This window comes from Canis aureus, chromosome 18 (assembly GCF_053574225.1).
Source record: "Canis aureus isolate CA01 chromosome 18, VMU_Caureus_v.1.0, whole genome shotgun sequence".
Classification (NCBI taxonomy): Eukaryota; Metazoa; Chordata; class Mammalia; order Carnivora; family Canidae; genus Canis; species Canis aureus.
Window position 1 is genome coordinate 25,467,312 of NC_135628.1, and position 26,989 is coordinate 25,494,300.

The 26,989-nt window shown below is 39.2% G+C and overlaps 1 protein-coding gene across 1 annotated transcript in view; it reads right to left on the reverse strand.

The window, feature by feature from the left end:
• DNAH11 (dynein axonemal heavy chain 11) overlaps positions 1-26,989 on the reverse strand; it is a 324,061-nt gene that overhangs the window by 227,904 nt on the left and 69,168 nt on the right. Inside the window, 3 exon segments of the mRNA XM_077856567.1 lie at positions 4,059-4,292; positions 7,550-7,699; positions 25,381-25,507. Of these exon segments, the coding sequence (XP_077712693.1) occupies positions 4,059-4,292; positions 7,550-7,699; positions 25,381-25,507 (511 nt within the window).

The following is a 26,989-nucleotide window of genomic DNA, read 5'->3' on the forward strand; positions in this document are numbered from 1 at the left end:
TATCCTCCTAAAGCTGTTTGGAAAGATAGAAAGAGATGGAGTACTTCCAAATTCGTTCTATGAAGCCAGCATCACCTTAATTCCAAAGCCAGACAAAGACCCCGCCAAAAAGGAGAATTACAGACCAATATCCCTGATGAACATGGATGCAAAAATTCTCAACAAGATACTGGCCAATAGGATCCAACAGTACATTAAGAAAATTATTCACCATGACCAAGTAGGATTTATCCCTGGGACACAAGGCTGGTTCAACACCCGTAAAACAATCAATGTGATTCATCATATCAGCAAGACAAAAACCAAGAACCATATGATCCTCTCATTGGATGCAGAGAAAGCATTTGACAAAATACAGCATCCATTCCTGATCAAAACTCTTCAGAGTGTAGGGATAGAGGGAACATTCCTCGACATCTTAAAAGCCATCTACGAAAAGCCCACAGCAAATATCATTCTCAATGGGGAAGCACTGGGAGCCTTTCCCCTAAGATCAGGAACAAGACAGGGATGTCCACTCTCACCACTGCTATTCAACATAGTACTGGAAGTCCTAGCCTCAGCAATCAGACAACAAAAAGACATTAAAGGCATTCAAATTGGCAAAGAAGAAGTCAAACTCTCCCTCTTCGCCGATGACATGATACTCTACATAGAAAACCCAAAAGTCTCCACCCCAAGATTGCTAGAACTCATACAGCAATTCGGTAGCGTGGCAGGATACAAAATCAATGCCCAGAAGTCAGTGGCATTTCTATACACTAACAATGAGACTGAAGAAAGAGAAATTAAGGAGTCCATCCCATTTACAATTGCACCCAAAAGCATAAGATACCTAGGAATAAACCTCACCAAAGATGTAAAGGATCTATACCCTCAAAACTATAGAACACTTCTGAAAGAAATTGAGGAAGACACAAAGAGATGGAAAAATATTCCATGCTCATGGATTGGCAGAATTAATATTGTGAAAATGTCAATGTTACCCAGGGCAATATACACGTTTAATGCAATCCCTATCAAAATACCATGGACTTTCTTCAGAGAGTTAGAACAAATTATTTTAAGATTTGTGTGGAATCAGAAAAGACCCCGAATAGCCAGGGGAATTTTAAAAAAGAAAACCATATCTGGGGGCATCACAATGCCAGATTTCAGGTTGTACTACAAAGCTGTGGTCATCAAGACAGTGTGGTACTGGCACAAAAACAGACACATAGATCAGTGGAACAGAATAGAGAATCCAGAAGTGGACCCTGAACTTTATGGGCAACTAATATTCGATAAAGGAGGAAAGACTATCCATTGGAAGAAAGACAGTCTCTTCAATAAATGGTGCTGGGAAAATTGGACATCCACATGCAGAAGAATGAAACTAGACCACTCTCTTTCACCATACACAAAGATAAACTCAAAATGGATGAAAGATCTAAATGTGAGACAAGATTCCATCAAAATCCTAGAGAAGAACACAGGCAACACCCTTTTTGAACTCGGCCATAGTAACTTCTTGCAAGATACATCCACGAAGGCAAAAGAAACAAAAGCAAAAATGAACTATTGGGACTTCATCAAGATAAGAAGCTTTTGCACAGCAAAGGATACAGTCAACAAAACTCAAAGACAACCTACAGAATGGGAGAAGATATTTGCAAATGACATATCAGATAAAGGGCTAGTTTCCAAGATCTATAAAGAACTTCTTAAACTCAACACCAAAGAAACAAACAATCCAATCATGAAATGGGCAAAAGACATGAACAGAAATCTCACAGAAGAAGACATAGACATGGCCAACATGCACATGAGAAAATGCTCTGCATCACTTGCCATCAGGGAAATACAAATCAAAACCACAATGAGATACCACCTCACACCAGTGAGAATGGGAAAAATTAACAAGGCAGGAAACAACAAATGTTGGAGAGGATGTGGAGAAAAGGGAACCCTCTTACACTGTTGGTGGGAATGTGAACTGGTGCAGCCACTGTGGAAAACTGTGTGGAGGTTCCTCAAACAGTTAAAAATAGACCTGCCCTACGATCCAGCAATTGCACTGTTGGGGATTTACCCCAAAGATACAAATGCAATGAAACGCCAGGACACCTGCACCCCGATGTTTCTAGCAGCAATGGCCACGATAGCCAAACTGTGGAAGGAGCCTCGGTGTCCAACGAAAGATGAATGGATAAAGAAGATGTGGTTTATGTATACAATGGAATATTACTCAGCTATTAGAAATGACAAATACCCACCATTTGCTTCAACGTGGATGGAACTGGAGGGTATTATGCTGAGTGAAGTAAGTCAGTCGGAGAAGGACAAACATTATATGTTCTCATTCATTTGGGGAATATAAATAATAGTGAAAGGGAAAATAAGGGAAGGGAGAAGAAATGTGTGGGAAATATCAGAAAGGGAGACAGAACATAAAGACTGCTAACTCTGGGAAACGAACTAGGGGTGGTGGAAGGGGAGGAGGGCGGGGGGTGGGAGTGAATGGGTGACGGGCACTGGGTGTTATTCTGTATGTTAGTAAATTGAACACCAATAAAAAAAAAAAAAAAAAAGAAAAAAAAAAAATAAAAAAGAAAGTATTCAAATAAATGTTGGTGACATGTTCCACAGAAGGATTTTAGGTAAGAGGAGAATTGATATGTCATCTTATTTCAATCACAAAGAATCAAAATTTCCTCCTTTTTGAGTTATTAATGCAGGATACCAGCTATCATCCAGGTTATATTTGCTTGGTTTCCTGGAATCAAATTTAAGTTTTATTTTCTCATTCATTTATGCATCTTTTATTTTTGTGTAATGACATTTATTTCACTGATGATTGTAAAATATTAAGATAGATTGGGACTTCAACATTGCCTACATGATGCAAAGATATTTGTGAAAAATAAAAATTTAGTATGGCCTGTAATTCTTAACTTCTCAAAGAAATTTGGACCTATTCACTTTGTACTGCTGCAATATAAATATTTAATGTTTTGTTACCAGAAAAAAGAGATGAGGATTATGTTGTTACCAAGTGATTTCCATTTCTCCAAACTAACTACTATGTCACACTACAAAATATCAATAAAATAATCAAATAGCCCAAAAAAAAAAAAAAAAAAAAAAAAAAAAAAAAAAAAAAAAAAGTACTGCTAAGAGGGACGCCTGGGTGGCTCAGTGGTTGAGCATCTGTCTCTGGCTCAGGGTGTGATCCCAGAGTCCTGAGATCGAGTCCCACATGGGGCTCCCCACAGGGAGCCTGCTTCTCCCTCTCTGTGTCTCTCATGAATAAATAAATAAAATCTTTTCTAAAAATGTAAAAAAATAAACCTACTGCTAAGAGGACACGCAAAGGAGAGCAGTGGAAAGCATTCTGAATTCTGCAGGTCCGGCCAGTGTTACTTACAAATTGCACAACATTGGGAAAATTGCTTAGTGTCTCTGCATTTGTACTTTATCCAAGAAAGGTAGACACACTAATATTTAAATGCCTTTCAAGCCTAATATTCTCTTAATCTAAAAGCCAACAGGAAGTCGGAATTATGCCACAACTACTAGCATCCCTTAGGATGGGAGGCTTGAGGAGAGGTCACAACCTAAGTGGGGTGAATAAAATGGAATTCAAAATAGACCATTTTCCAAAATTGCTCATCTGTGATTTGTAATTAACCAAAACCCAAAATACATGAAAACATCTGTCTTTGCCCAACAGCCCTCCATCTTTCTGAGTCATGCAGATCGTGTACGTATTTTGTAATAAATACACCATTAGCCTAGATGGAGAGTCTTATACAGAAGGACAGAAATAGGCACCATATCTAAGGATGTGTGATATCCTAGAGGCTGGGGGGATAATGGATGTGATTTTTTTTTTTTTAAACCATGTAGCAAACCGGAAGGATAACACAAAGCTAGAAAAAGAAAAATCAAAGCACTGATTGCTAAAATCGTCCCAACATAGCACCCAGCACACAGAAGACACTCCGTAAATGATGGAGGAATCAATGTTTACCTCTTCATGTCCCTTCAAGTCTCAAAATCACGAATCTATAAAATACCTGTTTTTTATGGAAATCCTTTAGGGCCGTTTCATAGCCTTCCTCCAGTCTACTGAAGGCTATTCCTACATCTGTTGTCCACCAGATCTGTGAGCCTGTTAGTGCAACTTGTGCCGGGAAATCCAAGATCCACAGTTCCCTTGGTTTTTCCTCATAGGCCACTATGGCTTCTGTGATAGAATGTCGCACTGTACTTTGCATAGTCTGTTCAAGTCGCAGGAGCCATGTCTCCACCTTTTGAAGCAAAGTGAACCAATTTAGCACAGACTTAACTACAGAAGAGAGATAATTCCAGCCCCCCATGGGTTCAAAGGCCCCCTGAGAGGCCTCAGGTAGACTTATTTTTAAGATTTATTTATTTTGAGAGAGAGAGAGAGAGCACACAAGAGCACAAGTGGGGTGGGGGAGGGAGAGAGGGAGAGGAAGAGAATCTCAAGCAGACACCCTACTGAGCGCAGGGTCAGACTCAGGGCTTGATCTCATGGTCTGAGGTGAAATCAAGAGTCAGATGCTTGACTGACTGAGCCACCCAGGCACCCCAGATTTATTTGAAATCTGGATAGAAAACTAGAAGAGGTATAACTCAAGGAGTAAAGTGAACAACAATGCATCAAATCCATTGAACCTGATTTCTCCTAGAACAGTGCTCATCTTATTTCACCCACTGGATGGCAAATAACTTTCTGCAGCCTCAACAGAGGAAGTGTTCTCAATTATTCATTTTCAGACCTGAAGACAAGGGGGTTCTGGACCAAGATCCCCTGTGGTAAGGCACAGTGTTCTGAGAAACCAAACTCCCAGCGATCTACAGAATAATAGGTTAGAATAATATTCTGGAGCTTTGGGGATAGTGGTAGATTGATTTTGAAAAACTGGGTTTTTTTAAAAATAATTTTTACATATACTGAACATTCTTCTTTAAAATCTTCTTAGTTCTTAGTCTTAGGACAAAGTGTTTCCAGCAAGTGTCTTAATTATATTTCCTACTGGTTCTCATCTTCACACTTGTCAAAAATTAGACAGCAGGAGAGTATAAGAGATAGGACAACTGCTGACTTGTGAAAGTTAATCTTTTTTTTTTAATTCAAGTTTATTTTATCCCCACAAATATATTTTAACCAGTTTTCTATCCTATCCAAATATGCTTTGTTGTATTTACCCATATATCTGTTTCCATTATATAACAAAAAGGGTATGTATACTATTTGTAAATAGTTGATCTCAGCAATAAAAAATGACTATTAAAAATCAATTCCAAGAACAACATGAGATCGTGAAGATAGTAAAACTGTTTTTTTTGAGGGGGGGAGGGTGCCTGGTTGGCTCAGTCAGTTGAGCATCCAACTCTTGGTTTCAGCTCAGGTCACAGTCTCAGGGATGGGGAGATCAAGCTCCACATCTGGCTCTGCTCAAGATTCTTTCCCCCTCCCTCTCCCTTCCCCTCTGCTCCCCATCCACTCATGTTTGTTCTCTCTCTCAAACAAACACATAAGTATAGTCTTTAAAAAAAAGAAGAAACTTCTTTGCCCTTCCACTATGAAGATGGCAGAAACATTCATTCCTAGAATCTTTCTCTGGAGAACTGGGAAGGAGTAATGTGTAATTAATGAGCTAACAGCCTTGCCTACTGAAAGAAAAAGTTAGCACTGCCCTAGCAATGTCCTCAACATCCAAAAAGCCTTCACCTCTGATTTTATAACTGAGTTTTATTCACATGCCTGAGTTCAAGGTCTCTGATCTCATCACTACTTTAGTCATGAAGCACAATTCTTTTTTTTTTTCTTTTCTTTTTATGAAGCACAATTCTTAATGCTTCCCAGCAACTAGTTCCTTCAGGAAATCAGGTATCCTTAGAGCATTTCCCCAACACTCGGATCCCTGTCCTCAATATGGCCACCTATTCTCAAGAACTTCCCAGTCCATTTGGGAAGACCATATAAGTTGGTATACCCTCTCATGTTCAGATGACTATGCCAACAATGGCTTCTTAGCTCAGCATGATTTCAGAACTAAGCTCTGATGAGATGTTTGATCCCTTCCCTTTCTGGTGTTTCTTCGGCTTCTGCCCGACTCTCTATAACAACAATTACCACTTCCCATTACTGCCAATTATCTATTTCTTCAAAGAGCCTAAAAGCTCCCCAAGGACAGGGATCATGTCTTATTCATTTCAGGATCCCCAGAAACTCAACCCAGCATCTGGTACATAGTAGGTATTCAAATAGCACTAATCAAAGAAAATACAAATAGTCTAAATTGGAAGGAGCAATCATAAAAGTGTAGGGGAGAGACAAGACCAAAAGGAAAAGCATCTTTTTATCAAACAAAGGCAATCAGAGGATGAATGTGGTATATAGCTCGAGTCTCTGGCCTAAATTGCTTACACTGAACAAATTAGAAAATGTGAAAACTCTCAGTACCAAGGGTTCCTACTAGTGACAACCATATCCGTCAAGTGGCCTGTCCTCCTTCTGGGCACTATGCCAGTCGGCTAGCAGTCTGCTGGGGAGGGAACAGACAGCAACACACTTTTGTCAAGATAGGTTATGGTGACTTTTTCTAATCACTGTAATAATATCCTAAAGAGCCCAAGAGATCAAAAAATATATTTTAATCAAAGTAATCCACCATCTGTTTCCCCTTCATTTGGCTGGATTTCTTGGTACAATATTAAAAAGCAAGAAATAAAGAAAGAAATAAAGAAAAGCCCTGTTTAAAAAAAAAAAAAAAAAGCTCCCATCACGTTTCTGCAAGGGACATTTTAAGGAACCCCACCTCAACCCAAATAGCTCTATAATGGAGGCTACTGTCTCAGGGACTCTGCGGATTATCTCAAGCTGCACAAGCATCATCATAAAAAGATGCAATCCCTCTACATCATCTGGAAACACCAAGAGCTCTTTCATAAATCATAATGAGCCATTCTTGCAGTTAACCGTTAAGAATATTTTCGAGGTATTTGGCTGTGCGAGGAGAATATGCTAACTTAACTGTCTGTGCACATGGTAATTAGGGAACGTGACATCAGCACAGTAGACTCCATCAACTTTATTTATGAGCAGCCATTTAGAACATTCACATCACAACCCTGAGCCACAAGCCTCTTTAAAACATGCTTTCCTGCAAGGTGCTGTTTCACGCAAACTCTCAGTGGCGAAACCAGTAAGCTTTGCAGGAGGCTTAGTCGCTGAGGTCCCACCTGCTTCTCTTTCTGGGGTCCACTTACTCAATCTGCGACAATCCTGACCAGTTCAACTGCTAGCATTTCAGAGACTCTACAGGGTGCTGAAGCCACATGAACACAAAATGGGAAGCACAGCAGACGATGACATGGCACAGCTGTCACACTAGCCATGGGTAAAAAGGAAACTGAGCACAAAACTAACCAGGGCCTGATTTGACAGGAGGTGACTTTTTTTTCTTGTTCAATTCAACCTTTAAAAATTATCCCCAAAATACTCCCATAGCACAGAAAACCTCAGAAATCTTACATGGCCCACGCATTCGCATTCTGCTTGGAATGGGACGTATTCCTTTTCTTTGCTGTACATTCCAATCGCTCTGTGGGTGGACACATCCTGACCTTCTTCAAACTGCAGATCTGCAATGCTGTCAAAGAGTTTGGCAAGGTGACGTGTTACCTGAGATAATTTAAAAAGATAAGCACATTTCTTACTGAAGATATATTCAGGTAATCTGCTGATGATGCCATATGAATTCACAAAATTTTCTTTATATAGTCACAGAGTCGTCTTGAAATGTTTTTCTTCAAAATAAAAACCACTTCTTAAATTCCAGAGTTTAAATGACCTTGATGGCAGTGCCTGGGTGGCTCAGTGGCTTGAGCGTCTAACTTTTGATTTTGGCTCAGATCATCATCTCAGGGTGATGAGACTGAGTCCAGCATGGGGCTCCACGCTCAGTGGGGAGTCTGCTTGAGATTTCTCCCTCTCCCTCTGCTCCTCCCCTTACTCTGGGGTGTGTATGCATGCATGGGCTCCCTCTCTCTAAAATAAATATTTAAAAATAAATACATAAATAAAATGACCTGGATGGAGAAGTAGCCAGACACTGGCTGCATCATCAGGCATTAGATGGTAAATGCTTATCATAAAAAAGTTACCTATTTTTTTTTTACTTGAAGATTGGACACTTACTAACTTCTCTGTACCATATACCTGTAGCAATCATCCTGCTGGAAATTTTGTGGTCATGTTTTTGAAATGCAAATATATACTTATACTATAAAAGGTCATTTACTACAAGAAAGCTGTGTTAAAGTATCTGAAAGGAAATTTTAAGTTACATACAACCATACTCTTGTGTGGGGTCTTATGTTATTGTGCACTTGCTTTGACACTTTAGTGAACCCTATGGTGTATTTGTTATATGAGGAAAATGGATATGATTTCCCCATTTTTAGTGATAAGGAAATTGAAGCTGAAATACTAGAGGACTTTATCAAGTTGGCATTACTAAAACTAAGTGGTTTTTAGATTTTAAACCTCCAAATCCAGGCCATATCTATGAAGTTCAAATTCTGGCACCATTAACTTTTATATCCTAAATATAGCATCTCCAAAGGAGCCTCCAATAGCATAGTGAACTCTACTGTAGGCCCCAGACTAACTGAAAAATACAACAAACCAAATCAAAAGACAGAGATCATCTTTTGTTCAGCCAGAGGCCAATGTGGAAATTAAAGCCTAATTGGAATACAGACTACCAGAAGAGGAATACTTGTCCATGTAGTTATGTCAGCACAGACCAGGACAGGGCTCTCCATCTAGAGGTCCTGGCACAGAGGACCGGAGAAGACAAAGTGCATTCTGGAGGTGGACTCACAAGGAAAACCATGAGGTGAGCCACTTTACCTCTTTTGGGGCAGACTGAATGGCAGAAAGTGAACCTGAGGCAGCATCAAGAATGGGAAAAAGAGGCCCCTCCTTACACATGATACAAATAAATGCTGCTGAGTGGAAAAGTTTGGTGTTCCTCAAAAAGTTCAACATAAAACGAAGACCCAGCAATTCCACTCCTAGGTATGTATTCAAAATATTTTAAAACAGGTATTTGTACACAAATGTTCAAATCCTCGTACACGAGTATTTACAGCAGTCTTATTCACAATAGCCAAAAGGTGGAGTCAACCCAAACGTCCAATGATGGATGGCTGGACAAAATGTGGCACATATGCACACAGGGATACTTTTCAGATACAAAAAGGAAAGAAGTTCTGTTATGTATGACCTGGATGAACCTGGAAACATCATGCTAAATGAAAGAAGCTCATCACAAAAGACCATACGTTGTATGATTCCGTTCAGATGAAATATCCAGAATAGATCAATCCATAGAGGCAGAAAGTACATTGATGGTTGCTAGGGGCTAGAGGGAGGAGGGGATGCAGAGTGACTGCCTGTTGGGCATGGGGTTTTATTTTGGGGTGATGAAAATATTTTGGAACTAGAAAGAGGTGACGTTTGCACAACTCTGTTAGTGTACAAAATGCCACTGAATTGTACACTTTAAAATGGTTAATTCTATGTTATGTAAACTTTGTACCTCAATAGAAATGAAAGGTGCTGATAACCAGGAGATGGTTTAAAGCTATATAGCATTACCAGCCGCACATAGATGCCATCTCTGTCATGAGTTTTTCTTGAAATAGTTTAACTGGACTTGAAAACTATCCCATTAGCACTTCTAGGAACAACCCTAATCTGCTTAAATTTCCTGTGTGACAAGACCAACAACAATATTAGTAAGGAACTCCTTAAAGGTGATTTAATCTTTGAAGCTTTTGGCCTTAACATTTGTGCTGTATTTGCAGTTTTAGTATTAAAGGAATTCACAGCTAGAAATTGGAGTTTAAAATAGATGACTTTTTGAGACTCTCACTTACTTTAAAGGTAGACAGAGCAAGAGCTGATGATCAGTGCTTGGGTTATCATATCCTCCTTCATCCCTGTACATTACCCAGAGGACATTTATACACAGAAAGTGTCTCCAATAATCTAACAATTCACTGTCACAGCTGAAGTGGCCAGGAAGTACACAGATGTTTAATGGCTTCTACTGTGTAATGGGCCTAAATAATATTCAGGTGAAAAGCTGCAGGATAAATGAGACCTCAACTATTAGACACTCTCAGATATTACTGCTCTGGTGAGAAAACAGTTTCAAAAGGACTTCTAGTCTTGTAGTCTTTCAATCCCAGTGACCAGGAAATGCAAAACCCATGGCTTGCAGTGCTCCTATTCTTATCCCCGGCTTGTTTGAAGTTGGATGTTTTCATATCTTGTCTTCCATTGAAAACTTCTGAGAGAATACAGCTGTTTTGTTTGTTTTTTTAACTAATGGGGCCCTGGTGTCCTCCAATTTGTTCTATTCTATGAAGATTTCTTTGTATTTTTTAGCAGTAAAATATAATTCTTTACTAGTTTGATGTTAAGAATACCTTTATATAATTAAGAAGATCAGTGCTTTATAGGCCTATTTTTCTCACTAAAGAAATAGAAAGATTTGAACACTTCAAATCATAAATAATCAGAAATGTCATTATACCTTACACAGGTTTCTAAAAGGTTAGCAATAAAAGAAAGGTCATACTCCTTTTGAAATTTGGATCAGCTGCCAACATTTTATCCTTTGAGTTTTCAATGTCGTCAAATTTCTTTTAGAGTCTCTTTAATGTGAAGCTGTTTTAGAGAGAGAGGACTGGTATTTCCCACATTTCCCTTGGGACATTTTCATCCATTTTGGCACAACTGTGTTCATTTGTATCAGTATGTTCATTTTCACCAAAATCCTCTGGCTACAAATCTAGAATTTCCAAAATGGTAGAGAGCCTTCATTCCCAGTGAACATCTTCTGTAACTACATCTATCTTTAATACAAATTTAACTTTTAGCATGATCAATTTTCATTGCTGAAAATTTCATACAAAAATTTCATACAAAAATTTCATCGCTTTGCTAGGCTTCCAATTTTATTAAATTCCCTCCCTCAGTTAGGTGTATCCATAAAAATGTTACATGTTTCATCACTGAGGACAGGGAGGTAACACACTATATGCTTTGATACCTGTGTTTACGCAGAGTAACAGATGCGTGATGGCCAGTCATGGACAGACTTCAAAAGGTCTATCTTAAATGCCCATAAGGTATGATGCACATTTGTTATTCACTCAGTAATTTTTGTAAAGAACTATCAATGAAATCTATGTCTTTTGCAATTACTCGCATTTAATATATACCGTAGTAACTTAACTTGAACCATGTTGTTGGGGCACTGGTGTTATTTAACCAATCCTTGGTAACTGAAATATCTATACATGGGAACTGTGCACAGGAAGATCTCCCAATGAAAGAAATCTTAAAAATCTCTTAAGATTTTAACTTATAAATGAGTTAATATTTTTAACTAATTAAAAAATAACAAAGTAATTAAAAAAATATAAACTCATTTATGTAATTTTATAATGTAAGATGAAAACCAATACAGTGATCACATCAGCTGATCTACCCTATGTTCACCTAGAAAACAAAGGCAAAGAAAAATGAAATTGCTATAGCTTATTATTACATTCTTAAAGCTTACCACTTGCTTTTTGTCTGTATCTAATTTCATATTGGCTCCATCTATGAAAGATGCCTCTGCTGATTAACTGAGATAAACATAAAAGCCCAGTATCACTCCTGGCATGGAGAGTGCTTCAAGATTTATTCCTGTAGTCATTAACTCATCTATTCATATTTATGGATAAGAGTTTTGGTATGAGTCATAATAGTAAGATAATTATGGTAAGAGTCATGATGATAATGTTTGTATGGACATAAGTAATGTCCAAAATGCAGGCAGTCCTGTCCATTGTCAATATTATCCCTCTAGAATAAGATGAAAATGAGTCTGTAATTTGTATAGAAACAACAATTTAAGCCAATCTGTCAAAATGTTACTCTTTTGTTTAAATATTACTCCATATCAGTGACAGTGTACAGGGAAATGCACATGCAACATCATTCAAAGTCTCAATCTGCAAAAAATTCCTAGAAGGTGATTAAATCAATTATGGCAGGGGCACCTGGGTGGCTCAGTGGTTGAGTGTTTGCCTTTGGCTCAGGTCGTAATCCTGGGGTCCTGAGATTGAGTCCCACATCGGGCTCCCCACAGGGAGCCTGCTCTGCCCATGTCTCTGCCTCTCTCTCTGTCTCTCTCATGAATAAATAAAACCTTAAAAAAGATTATGGCATATTCATACAATGAAACCTTTTATTGACACTAAACATACTGTAGAAGAACATTCCAATTTTGATTAAGTATATAAGACATAAACATAGACACATTAAAAACTACAATCATTCAAAAATAGTATCTAGCAGTGTATTATTCTGATCTACATTTTTCATATTTTCAATAATGGATGCAATTACTTACATAATCCAAAGACACTAAATTAGTTTTTTATAAATTTTGTACATCACTATAGTCAATACTAGGTAAGACACTGTTTTTACTAAAATGCTTTTACTAGTTTGCTTTTACTAAAAATAAGATATTTAATATTTTTCCATTTGACTCTCCACTTATGAATATAACTTGGACATATATAGATCACTGCTGATTCTATTTAACATCTTTAGCATGCATACAAAAATTTATATATAGTCACAATACAAGTGCTGAATTTTTAAATAACCTTTTCAAAGTTGAGAGAAGTAAAAAGAATCATGTGTGTACATCTTAAATAAATTTTAGCAAAGTGAACACAACACTTGTAATCACCAACAATTAAGAAACAGGATATATATGCGCCCAGAAAACACTTCATATCCACGATAGCCACTCATCTCTCCTCTCAAAAATGGACATTATCTTTAGATAATGTAGATTCATACAATATGTACTTTTGTGTCTACCTTCTATAATTCAACATTATGTTCATGAGATTTACTCATGTTATTAGGTGCAGCACTAGTTTGACTTTTTCCATTGCTCTGTGGTATTCCACTGTAGGAATGTTAACACAATTTATTTATCCATCCTACTGTTAAGGGACATTTAGACTCTTTGTAGTTGGGCCTATGATGAATAATAATGATGTAGCTATGAAAATCCTTGTATACATATTTTTGGTCCACATATGTATACACTTCTTCTGAGCATACACTGAGAACAGAAAATGCTGGAAAATAATGTATTCTTACATTCATTTTTATTAGACACTGTTACATAGATTTCCTGAGAAGTCATATCAATTTATAATCCCACTGGCTAGATAGGAATATCTCCCTGTTCCACATTCTTGCCACTAGTTAGTATTGGCTCTTTCATTTTAGCCTTTTGGTGGGTTTGATCTCGGTATCTTGTTGTGTGAGTGTATGTGTTTTTCTAATCCCAAGTCACGTCAAAGCCTGAGGAACTAAATGTGCAAACTGACAACAGGGGGAAATAATAATTCATGATATTCTCATCAATCCCCCTGTATTCAATGACATCAGAACAATGCCACAGTTGTTATCCAGGTAGCTGCAGCAAGGAAAACAAAAACAAAAACAAAACAAAAAAAAGCAAAGAAACCAGAAAAGACTAGTTCCATGGGTTGGCAGTTTGATAGTCATTTTCTTGTTTTGTTTCTAAATTTCAAGTAAAATCTTTTACTTTAAATCAGTAGTAGCATGTAAAAGTCCTCGAGATTGGTGAATGTATATTCACGTATTTACACATGTATATGTAAATACCAGCTAATGTGTTTTAATTTGCCTCTGCAGTGTAATTAACTACTCCAAAGTTCAGTGGCTTAAAACACCAACAACCTCTTTGCTCACAGCTCTGTGTGTCAGCTTTTGAGATGAGATGCCTCAGCTGGTCTGTGATCATTTGTGGTTCGCTTGTGATCCATGGCTTCTCTCACGTAGGTGCTGGTAACCCAGCTGGTAGCTTGGGCACGGGCATGTGCTTACCATCCAGCAGGCTAGCCTCGGATCATTCATGACATGGTAGTCAGAGGTTTCTGAAAGCAGCCATAAAGTATGCCCTCATGTGCATGAGCTTGTCCAACCTCTTGCTAAGGATACCTCGGGCCAAAACAAGTCACGTGGCAATACACATGGAGCTACAAGCTCTAGCCCAGATGAAAACGCACCATCACACTGAAAGGGCATGGATCCATGGAGGGGAAGAATTTGTGGATGTTTTTATAATATTATAAGTACTTGTCTTGTTTCTTTACGTACTTTTACATGCTTGGTTTCGTGCTCAGAAACCAGAGATAGTACCTATTCTTTTCCCAGTTTGGTATACAAGGAAACTGATGTTCAGAAAAGTAAAGTAGTAACATAGCCACCAAGCAACAGAACCAGGATATGAGCTGATCTAGGATTTCAAGGTCTCTGTTTTTTTTATCTTCTGCTTTCTGATGGATGGCTGGTATGCCTGTTTTGTCTACTTCCATACAATTAACATTTCAATGCTCACAATTTTTGTGTAGATCCCGATTTCCATCTGGTATCATCTTCCTTCTGCCCGAAGCACTTCCTTTAAGATTTCTTGTATTGCCAGTCTGCTGGTGATGAAATCTTTCAGCTTTTGAATGTCTGGAAACATCTTTATTTTGGCTTTACTTTTAAAAGATATTTTCATTGGATAAAGAACTGTAGGTGGATTTTTTTCCTTTCAGTACTTTAAAGCTGTTGGTCCACTATTTTCTCATTTGCATTGTGAAGCCTTTCATCATGCTTACATTTACTCCTTTGTACATAATGTGACTTTATGGATGATCTTTGGATTTCCTTATCACTGGTTATGAACAATTTGAGTAATCTGATACAGTTTTCTTTGTAGCTTCTGTTTGGGTTCACTGAGCTTAAAGCTATGTATGACTACTTTTTCATCAAGTGAGAAAACTTTTAGCTGTTTTACCACCAATATTTTTTTCTGTCTCCTTTCCTCTGCTTGTGGATGTCCAACATACACATATGGAACTTTCTTTTCTTTTCCCTATCTCCATTTTTTTGACTATACAAATATAGATGTAACTTTCATGTTTCTGTCTGCTAATCCCAATGTTTGTATCATTTTTTAAGTTTTTTTTAAATTTATTTATTCATGAGCAACACAGAGAGAGAGAGAGAGAGAGAGAGAGAGAGAGAAAGGCAGAGACACAGGCAAAGGGAGAAGCAGGCTCCATGCAGGGAGCCCGACGTGGGACTCGATCCCGGGTCTCCAGGATCATGCCCTGAGCTGCAGGCGGCGCCAAACCACTGCGCCACCGGGGCTGCCCTGTATCAGTTTTGATTGATTTGTTTCCTCATTATGAGAGTGAAATATTCCTGACTCTTTCCATGCCCTGTCATCTTTAATGGTATGTCACACATTGCGAAGTTACCCTGCTTGGAATTGAATATATTTTTATTCCTAACTTCTTGAGTTTGTTCTGGGATGCAGTTGAATTACTTGGAAACAGTTTGGTCCTTTTGGGTCTTGCTTTTAAGATTTGCTTGGAAGAACTGGCATAGTGTGTAATCTAGTGCTGATTATTCCCACTGCTAAAGACTCTAAGAAGCCCCTCTAAAAGTTTCTGGGGGTTCTCTCTCCATAGTTCTTTCCTCTTTGGTACTCCGTTCTGCCAACTAGCTAAATTGCTCTCCTTGGACTCTCAGCTCTGAGCCCTCAACTCTGTGAGCCCATCAGATGCTTCCTGGTTCCCCCTCCCTGTACCATGCCTGGAAACTCACTCAGGGAAGCAATTGGAACCATCACAGAGCTCTTTTGCTCCAAGTCTGTCATGAATTGCTATCCTCTGTTGTCTGTTGTCCAGTGTTTAAAAAAGTCTTATTGCCTATATTTTGTCAAAGTTTGGGGTTCTTTGAAGAAGGTGGGTAAATCTAGCTCCTGCTACTCCATCTTGGCCAGAAGCACAAGTGTATCTTTCTTTGTTTACTTTGCATCTCTCTGCTGACTTATGAAGTCAAGCAACTCTCCCTGTTTACTGGTCATTACAATACCTTCTTTTGTGAACAGCCTGGTTATGTATTCTATCCACTTTTATATCGGATTATCGATCTGTCCTCATTTCTTTGGATGTAGGAGCTGCATATTCTGCATAAGAGTCTTTTGTTTGTTTGAGGCATTGCTAACATCTTCCCCACTTTGTAGCTTATACTGTTAGTGCCTCAACAGTATCCTTCGATAAGGCAGTTTTCAACTTTAATACAGCCAAACCGGTCAGCCTTTCCCCTACACTCAATAGTTTCACGCCCAACTTAAGAAATTTCTGCTTAAAAATAGTCCTTTCTTGTATGTTATATATTTCATTGAACCTTTCATTTTTACATCTACATTCCCCTAGAATTGATTTTTTTAGATACAGTATGTGGTAGATGCCCCCTTTTCCCATCCCTGCACATTTATATCCAAATGACCTCAGAACCGTTCATTGTCTGTCATAGATTCTAGGCACAGCATCCTCCTTGGTGATGCCGGATACTAGTTTTTATTTTTTCTCCTGCTTTTAGTTCCACAATCCTGATGAAAGCTCTGATCAGCTTTTTAGACTCTGTTATGTCTTGTAAATAGCCAAATGTTGCCAAGGGAACATCAGGCAAATCTCTCTATGGTTTCTTTCTGCTCACATATTAGCCTCTGAACTCTGGACTATTCTTCGATGCTCCTTAAGAACTCTGTGAAGCATTTAAACAGATCTAGTTAACTATTTTACCCAGCTATTCTACTTGTTCTCAGAATCAGAATGCACAGTACTCTGTGAAAAGCTCATCTCTTACAGCCAGAAGCCCCGCCAACTCAATTTAAGCGGAAGCTGAGCAACTTCTATCAGGTGATACCAAACAAAGGCTAGGACCAGGAGTTCTAGTTGCTACAGCAAGACTGAAAACTCCTTGGTGGCATTATTCCACATTTATAAGACTTAATTTTTGGATCTCATAACATTAAGGTGATATTTTATTTCTACATTGTAATACCCCTGATTTTGTAGAAGTTTCAATTGGCTGTGGAAAGAATTCCAGTGAAGGGGTGGTAAACAAAAATCTAAGCAGTGACAAACACACTCGCAAAATGAACAACAAAAAACGATCTGTTTGAGGCTAACCATTTGGTCTACCATTTGAGGTTAACCGTATATTAAGTATTTTGTTAGGATAATCAAGGATAATCCCCATGGGATATATAATTTATAACACTTAAAATTAGATGGTCTATTTTCTTGCCACGCACCTAAATGCCTGTCCTTTTGAGCATGAGGCTGCCCTTATACGAAGGCATCCATTTACAACATGATGTAGTCCCAGACTATACCATGTGAATCTGCTCTCATATGGCCATTTCTATGACAAACTATACTCATGTGAGCAGCTTCTTTTCCTCACAATCGACTTGAAGTTCAATAGAGACAATGGCAAGATGGTCGAAACCATGACCATCTGTGCCTGTTTCCCTCTCCTTCCTCTTCCCCACTGCATCCTCAGTCCCCAGCCTCAACTCAAGGGCAACGCTTCCCTCCACTTATCTCACAGCCCTCTAGTTTTCTACTTCCTCTAAGAAGTTGCAACTTTTTATAGATTGTATTTCAACTAAAACTCATTCACTTTTACATGCCCTCCACTCACCACTTGAATTTTGAGCCCTTTTCACCTTAGTTGTTGAAGGAAGGCTAATCCCATGAGAAAAGACGGCAACACACTATGAGTGACTGTTGGGCTCCACCATCCTGATTTCTGGAATTCATATGGTGAGACATATTCACTCAATGGAGCAAACACTATACAGAAACACACTGTGCTTGTGGAAATGAAGGGTCTTACATACATACCCTGAAGATCCAGCAGGGCTTTCTGTCACCTAATATCAAGCCCATGCCTTATAAGCACCTTTCAAAATGCCCATATTTCTAGTCCATTAAAGGTATCAGTTTAATGCAATCACTGAAAATTTGGGCATTTCTTAATAGACAAATTGGCAGATTTCCTCTTATGCAGATTTGGGTTGACACTACTGAAGGACATTTCTTGATGAAAACATTAAACATTTCATAAATACGTATTCCTGACTTTCTCACTTTATTTTTTTAAAGATTTTATTTTGGGGCCCTTGAATGGCTCAGTTGGTTAAGCATCTGCCTTCAGCTCAGGTCACGATCCCAGGGTCCTGGGATTGAGTCCCACACTGGGCTCCTTGCTCAGCGGGGAGCCTGCTTTTTCCTCTCCATCTGCTGCTCCTCCTGCTTGTGCTCTCTCACTCTCAAATAAATAAATAAATAAAATCTTTAAAATATATATATATTTTTAAGTTATCTCTACACCCAATGTGGGGCTTGAACTCATAACCCCACAATCAAGAGTCCCATTATCTACAATAGAATCAGCCAGGTGCCCCCTGATCTTCTCATTTTAGAGAATGCACTGTGGCCTCGATTTCCCCAACAGTGGAATCCTAGTGGCCACATTAAAACAAGTAAAAAGAAACAGGTAAAATTAATGTATTTTATTTGACCTAGTATATCCAAAATACTTTCAACATATAATAAAAAAATTAGATATTTTACATTCTTTTCTTCATAGTTAATTTTGCAAGTCAGGTATATATATTTATAGCACATCTCAATTTGGATTTTTCTTTTTTCTTTTTTTTTTTTAAAGATTTTATTTATTTATTCATGAGAGACACAGGAGAGAGAGGCAGAGACACAGGCAGAGGGAGAAGCAGGCTCCAAGCAGGGAGCCTGATGTGGGACTTGATCCCAGGTCTCCAGGATCACACCCCAGGGCTGAAGGCTGCGCTAAACCGCTGAGCCACCAGGGCTCCCCTCAATTTGGATTTTTCATCACAAATACTTGATCTGTATTTCAATTTCATAAAATATACTGTTGCAAAAGTAGATTTATATGGTCAAGTTGTTCCAAACACATTTACGCTTTCCAGGGACTGAATGTCATTATTTATTTATTTTATAAATTTATTTTTTATTGGAAATGTCAGTATTTAAATTTAAATCAATTAAAATTTATTGAACTTAAATATTCAGTTCCTCAGGGGCACCTGGATGGCTCAATCATTTAACAGTCTGACTCTTGATTTTGGCTTAGGTCGTGATCTCAGGGTCATGAGATCGAACCCCTGCTTAAGATTCTTCCTCTCCCGCTCCACCCCTGTGCTTTCACATGCTCCCTCTCTTTAAAAAAAATCAATAAAAATAAAAAATAAAAATTTCCGTTTCTCAGCCACATTTTTTTAAAGATTTTATTTATTTATTAATGAGAGACAGAGAGAGAGAGGCAGAGACACAGGCAGAGGGAGAAGCAGGAACCGTGCAGGGAACCTGACGCAGGACCCGATCCCGGGCCTCCAGGATCAGGCCCTGGGCTGAAGGCGACGCTAAACCGCTGAGCCACCTGGGCTGCCAGCCACCACATTTCAAGTGCTCCATGGCCACGGCTGGTTCATGGCTACCCCACATTAGACAATACAATGTAGCACATTCCTTGCAAGTTTGTCTTTCTTTAGTATAGATCCATCATGGAGAAGCTTTCACTCATCAGGCAGTGGACAAGCAAAGAAAAAAATGTGTGAACTCTTCAAGAACAAAGGGATCTTTCAAATTATTAGGATTCAGTGGCTAAAAACATCTTGACTACACAAAATTTTCAGCTATTTGAAGGCACTGTGTAACAAAGGGACTGTTATTCCATCTGCCTTTAACCACCACTTGAAAAATATAAAAGGATGCTTTTCTAAAGGGGGAAAAAAATCAAAGGATGTGAATAATGAATGTGTAACTTCAAACCAGTTGCACATAACTATTGCACCATGCCAATGAATCCTGCAACTACATCTTTAAGTTTGTATCTCCACAGGCAACTTCCAGAGATTTTGATCACTGAAGTTAAACAGGGCCCACACACAAGTCCTTTAGATCGTTCATGCCATTGGGAGGTCAGGGTGCATTCTGGAAGGAGAACATCTTTAAAACGTGATCTTAACCAAGCTCCCCATCAGCTAACAATCACCGAAGCCTCTCAGGACACTGATTTCATCCCTCTGGCATTCCCATTCACTTGGGAATTTCTGCTTACTGGATGGAGGCTGTAGTGGTATCAGACCTCCCGGGCTGAGTTGTTCAGGCTGATCGAGTTCCATAATTAACTGCAGAAACTCCCACTCTGAACCAACACTCTTAAATTCAGTGCGGCGAGTGGAAGAAGGTGCCTGAAGAATTCAAGTCATTCACAAGATGTCAACATGAGTTATCTACCCACAAAGGGTTTCTTTCCTGGCAAAACTTCCTTGTTATGCCACAAGCTGCAGTTGCCATATTACTTTGGTCACACTACAGGGAACACATTCAGGAATCTAAGGACCAAAGGCAAAGACGAAAAGTGGTGGCTGGTAGTCCAAAATGGATTCTGATATTGGAAAGGACGTAAGAGTGTAGCAAGGCCAGACTATTTGTCTTAACTGCCAAAACCACTGACTTTTCCCTAGTAAGAGACCAAGAATTCTGAGTGTCTCTTCACTTTGCAGAAGCACTTGAGGGGAAAGCAGCAGACTGAGACTCTAGAGGACTCTAGCTCCTTCTTGATTTCCTGCCCACTTTAGTCACTCCTGACCGGTCATCTGCACCACAGAGGAAGGGAAATACTTTTTTCTAATAATGTACTTTTACTAATGGTGGGATATGATTTTATGTAAATATGAATTGTTAGAAGTTTCATTTAATGTAACTACAAGATCTCAATGAAATCACTTTTTGAGCACAATTATATCAAAAATCCTTTCAAAATGCTCAACATCACTCAGCATCAGGGAAAATACAAATCAAAACTATGATGAGATACCACCTCACACTAGTCAGAATGGCTAAAATAACAAGTCAGGAGGGCAGCCTGGTGGCTCAGCAGTTTAGCACTACCTTTGGCCCAGGGTATGATCCTAGAGACCCAGGATCAAGTCCCACGTCAGATCAAGTCCCACGTCAGGCTCCTGCATGGAAGCCTGCTTCTCCCACTGCCTGTGTCTCTGCCTCTCTCTCTCTGTGTCTCTCATTAATAAATAAATAAAATCTTTAAAAAAAAAATAAGTCAGGAAATGACAAATATTGGTGAGGATATAGAAAAAGGAGAACCCTCTCACACTGTTGGTGGGAATGCAAGCTGGTGTAGCCACTCTGGAAAACAGTATGGAGGGTACTCAAAAAGTTGAAAACAGAGCTACTCCATGACCCAGCAACTGCACTACTAGGTATTTACCCAAAAGATACTAATGTAGTGATCTGAAGGGGCACCTGCACCCCAGTGTTTATAGCAGCAATGTCCACAATAACCAAACTATGGAAAGAGCCCCGATGTCCATCAACAGATGAATAGATAAAGATGTGCTACATTTACAATACCACTACTACTCAGCCATCACAAAGAATGAAATCTTGCCATTTCCAATGATGTGGATGGAACTAGAGACTATTACATTAAGCAAAATAAGTCAGTCAGAGAAAGACAATTACCATATGATCTTACTCATATGTGGAATTTAAAAGACAAAGGATCATAGGGGAAGGGAGGGAAAAATAAGACAAAATCAGAGAGGCAGATAAACCATAAGACTCTTAATCATAGGAAACAAACTGAGGGTTGCTGGAGGGAAGGGGGTGGAGGATGGAGTAACTGGGAATAAGACTGATAAGGGGCACCTGGGTGGCTCAATCGGTTAAGGGTCTGCCTTTGGCTCAGGTCATGATCCCAGGGTCTTGGGATTGAGCCCTGCATTGGGCTCTCTGCTCAGTGGGGAGACCGCTTCTCCCTCTCCCTCTGCTGTTCCCCTCACTTGTGCTGACACTCTATCAAACAAAAAAAGACTTAAAAAAAAAAAAAAGGCTGATGAATCACTGAACTCTACCTCTGGAACTAATAATACACTGTATGTTAATTAATGGAATTTAAATTTTAAAAATGCTCTGGAATTAGAGGGCAAATTCACTGAGTAAAAAGGAAAAAATTTAATCCTTGCAAGAGCTGGCAGGTCAGGACATCTATAAACCATGTTTACATTGTAGCCACATGGCTGGACCCTTTTTTTTTTTTCCTGAAGATTTATTTATTTGGCCACGGGTGGGGTGCAGTGGTGGTGCAGAGGGAAATGGACAGAGTCCCAAGCAAAGACTCCTTGCCGGGTGTGGAACAGGATTTGGGGGCTTGATCTCATAATCCCAAAATCATGACCTAAGCCAAAACCAAGAGTTGGATGCTTAACCAACTGTGCCACCCAGTCACCATCTCTGGACCCTTTTGCTGGTAAAGAGCAACATCTGCCTCCTTTGGTTAGCACAAGGTAGACAACACTGCCAGTGGCACAGCATAGATGTGAGCAATTTTGGAGAACTCTGTGCTATGATCTTAATATTCAGCCTCATTTTGATTTAAAATCTTTTTAATGTCTTATACTACCCTAGTCACTCATTAGGGAGTGGTAGCAGTACTAGGACTGAGCAATGTACCTGAACTGGAGATTTAGAACTTTTGATTAAAATGCTAGGAGGAGGGGTGAGAGCTTCCACAGTGAATCTCACAGATGTGAGAGAACATACTAATATTAAAGTAATACTGAAAACATAAAAAGAATGATCTAAAAGGTACATCTTTGAAGGGTGTGTATATATATATATAAAACCAACTCATCCTGTAACTTAGGAAGGATAATTAAAAAAAAAAAAGTTGGCATCAGGGATGCATGTACCAGTGAGCCAACAGTTTGTCTGGCTAGGGCATGAAGCATTTTTTGATTCTTTGGATCAAAGAATCAAAATGTGTATGTGCATGTTCTGAAGATGGCAAACATGGGTTAGGACAGGTGAGGTTCTCCAGAGCCTGTAAGATACATCTCAACCCCTTACCATCTTCTACTTCCACACACCCTTTCTCCAGCAAGTACTGCAGGGAGGAGGGAACTGGGGTAGCTGTGTCACACCTGCAAGTTATCAGCCCACGAGGGGATGCTACGGCTTTTCCTCACTCCCGACGGGGCAGGACTGCTTTGCCCAGCCCCCATCCTTAAAGCTATTCAAGTGAGAGGGGTGTTGGGAGAATCACTCGTAGAAGCTACAGGTGCCTTCAGGACATGTCCCTTGTTGGCCATCTGCTGAGGTGGAAAATGAGAAAGATATAACCCAATGGCTGATTTCACTGATTTCAGAGCAAAAATTGGAAGCATCAAGACAGAGCTAACTCTGAAGTATATATATACATCCCCTAGGAGGTTCCCCCCTGCCCCCTGAGAACTGGCACCCATTTTTCACAAGAGACCCAACATGTGGACACTTACTGTTGGGGATAGAGAACAGTCCATCATTGCTGTTGAAAGAATCCATCAGTGCTGGTGAAAGTATGAAGAAATGCTATTGACTGGCTGAAGACAACCCTACCCTTCTCCATGATAACTGAGTGGGAAGAGGACATATGATAAAATAATCAGTGTCTCCCTCTGCCAACTCCAAATTTATTATGTGAAAGCCGGGCCTCAACAGAGATAAGATTGATTTTTAACTAGACCTTGCTGAACTGCCTTTGGTTTATTTTCTTTTTAATAAGAAAAAGAGACCAGGTTGTAAGATACCTACCCAGAGTGTTATGAAGGGGTCTGCTACTCAGTTCAAGGGCATTCACCAGGGCACATTTGTGATTCATAATCATAGAAAATAACACTTCTTCATGTCTGTATTCCCTGTCATTAATACTGTTCAATAAACCAGTCACACACATATTTATTATGTTTAAAGAATGTAATTAAAAGAAAAACAATGTTACCTATTTACAATGTATGCATCTCTCTTCTAATTTACGCACTGAGAATTCAGAATTGTAAGTATTTTGGATTTGAAAATCTTTAGGAACATATACCTGTAATGGAATATGATACCTTCTATCTCAGTCATGTGCGAGGGTCCAGCTGCTGGTCATGAGAATGTTCCCAGGAGGCTACTGAAGCTTAAGTGTGATTCTGACCACTCTCTTTGAGACTAATTAAAAAACAAAACAAAACAAAAACACCTCAAACATCCAATTGTGTGATACGTAAATGAGAGATGGATATATGGAGTTGCTAGCCAATGTCATCAAAGGGATTTTATTTACAAAGCCATCTGGAAGTTACACAGATATAGGAAACTGGAACTGAGGCTGGCTCTGGAAATACTGCCCAAGTTCAACTAACAAGTCTGTCATTAATAGCATGACTGCCAGCAACAAGAGCCATCCCATCAAATTTAGGTTCAGAGAGAAATGAGGAATCCGAGAGAAATAATCACGATAAACACCATGTCCAAAGAACAGGAGAATCCAGCAAACTGTAAAGAGATACATATTCCAAAGACAATGCATGAAAATATCTAGAGAAAGAACACGGAGAGAAATCCTCGATGATAAAGCACAACTTGTAGCTTTGCAATAATCTTATATACAGTCCATCCTCGAAGGAAGAGCCTATGTCAGCTGTCCCCACGAAAATACCTAAATGCATGTAAGCAACTGAAGAGATGCAAGTCCAAGGCAACTCCTCTCAATGTTTACAGGAAGGAGTGCTTTGGGATTGGTACCAAGTCTGTTCTGTGATCTGAACCCTCAGATTACAAAAGATAACAGCTGTTTTTATTTGCTTTAAATACTGTCATGGGTGTTATGCTGTTCCTGCACAGGCAGGGTTACGTTACAGGGTTACATGGATGATGAGCATGACAAGACACCAGTCCACCGCTGGCACCACTTCAGACCAGTCCAACTTAATCATTATGAAGGTGACTTGCGAGTCAGGGAGCAGTAGGAGACCCAGCCGTGGTCTTGTTCCAAGTGACCCATTCTGCCCTAGGAAAGCTGTTAACCAGGCAACAGATGCTCCAGCCCCTGTCTGAGAATTCTGGGGTATTCGGAGCCAGTGTTTCTGCCAATAACTCCTTGCAGGTCCCTAAGCCTTGTACGTTTGGTACCCTTTTCCTTTACTGAGGACCTAGTTCCTTTTTTTTTTTTAAGTATGCTCCATGCCCAGTGGGGGGTTTGAATTCATGACCCTGAGATCAAGACCTGAGCTGGTATCAAGAGTGGGACGCTTCACTGACTGAGCCATCCAGGTGCCTCATGGACCTAGTTCCTTTAGCACCAGCTTTGACTTCCCTCTGTTGCTGCACTACAACTTTTTATTGCCCGTTTTCTAGTTCCTGACACATGTAACATGGTAGGTGGCATCTGACAATGACAGAGAAACTATAGCATTCCTTAGCTACTGTAGTCAAACAGGAGACTTCCAAAAAAATATACATTACCTGTTTAGGCTGAGCTCCCTTTGAGAGGATGTCAAGTAAGTCTGCAGAAGAGATGAAATAGAACCGTGGGAAAGCCACACGCTTAGTCTCTAGGTACTCAGCAAGAGCTTTTTCACAAAGAGAAAGCCTATGGGAATGAAATATCTTTTTAAGCATACCTTGTCCATTCAGTTATTAAAACATCAACAAAACGAAACCCAGCTCTTCTCATCTGTCCACTCACAACAATAAGCTTACTGTCTAACACATAGCCTGACTTCACCTCTTTGACACTATGATCTTTTTTGTGATAAATCTATAAGTCATGCCAAGTTGGAGGAGACAGGTACACATACCATGGGCTGAGGCTAAATAGAGTATTAGACTTAGGTTGATGTCATTCCTCACCTTTTTTTTTAATGATTTATTTAATTTGAGAGAGAGAGAGAGAAGGAGGGAGGAACAGAGGGAGAGGGAGAGAATCTCAAACAGACTCCCAGCAGAGCATAGAGCCTGATGCAGGAGTCGATCTCAAACCCTAAGACCACAACCTGACCCGAAATCAAGAGCCAGACACTTAACCAACTGAGTCGCCCAGGTGCCCCAGTCCTCACTTTTCTTAATGACATTCCTACTCAGCAAGGGCAACTAGGTTTAGCATCACTCATTCTGAGCACAAAATGCATTGGTTAAGATGTATTTGGTTCAAGGTCTTCCTTTACCCACTGAATGCCTACAAAACACAAGTGGCTTCAGCTCTCTCTGGTATTTGGGGGAGTCCTAACAGAATCATTTCTGCTTTATTGTTCTTAGCAGAGATGACCCAGAGACCAAACTCCCAAACCCCCAAGGTCACTAAGAAGTAATTAACTTCTGGGGCACCAGGCTGGCTCAGTCAGAGAGCATGTGACTCTTGATCTCAGGATTCTGAGTTCAAGCCCCACATGGAGTATAGAAATTACTTACATAATTTAATTCCGTGCAGATCCACCCTTTTAAAATTATGGCTAACTTATCACTAGAAACTTCAAGATTATGAAATAATTTTGCTTACATAATATTCATTTTTATCTAGAGCTCTTCTCTACTTTGCAATACAAAGTGATCAAAATTCTGTACAAACCTCTTCTTTTAGTAGCTGGTTGCCTATTTTTAATCAAAAGCCAGAATATTCTTACCACCACTAGCTGTGTAGACTTCTATGCGAAATTACAAATGGCCCTTAAGGATTTCCTAAGTACTAACGTGCATTCTAAGAATAATTTCTAGTATAAACTAAATACAAAATAAACGACTTGAGATTACTAAGCACAATCCAAGTTCCTGGAATAGAGTAGATGCTTAATAAATATTTGCACAATACTTCAATAAAAGAAGTGATTAATACTCTTGATAATATTTCAATTTTACTACTATGATAGTCCTTTCAGGAAAGAGAAATGTATTTGATTTACATTATATACATACCATCTATTATGCTCAAGGCAACTAGACAACTATAAACAAGACTAAAGTAATTTGGTACTGGTGTGTCTACAGTAACACGATGCTAGATACTATAAGATACTTAAAAAGCAATCTCATAAAAATTTAACAAATTGATCACTTTATAGTTATAGTTTTATAGTTT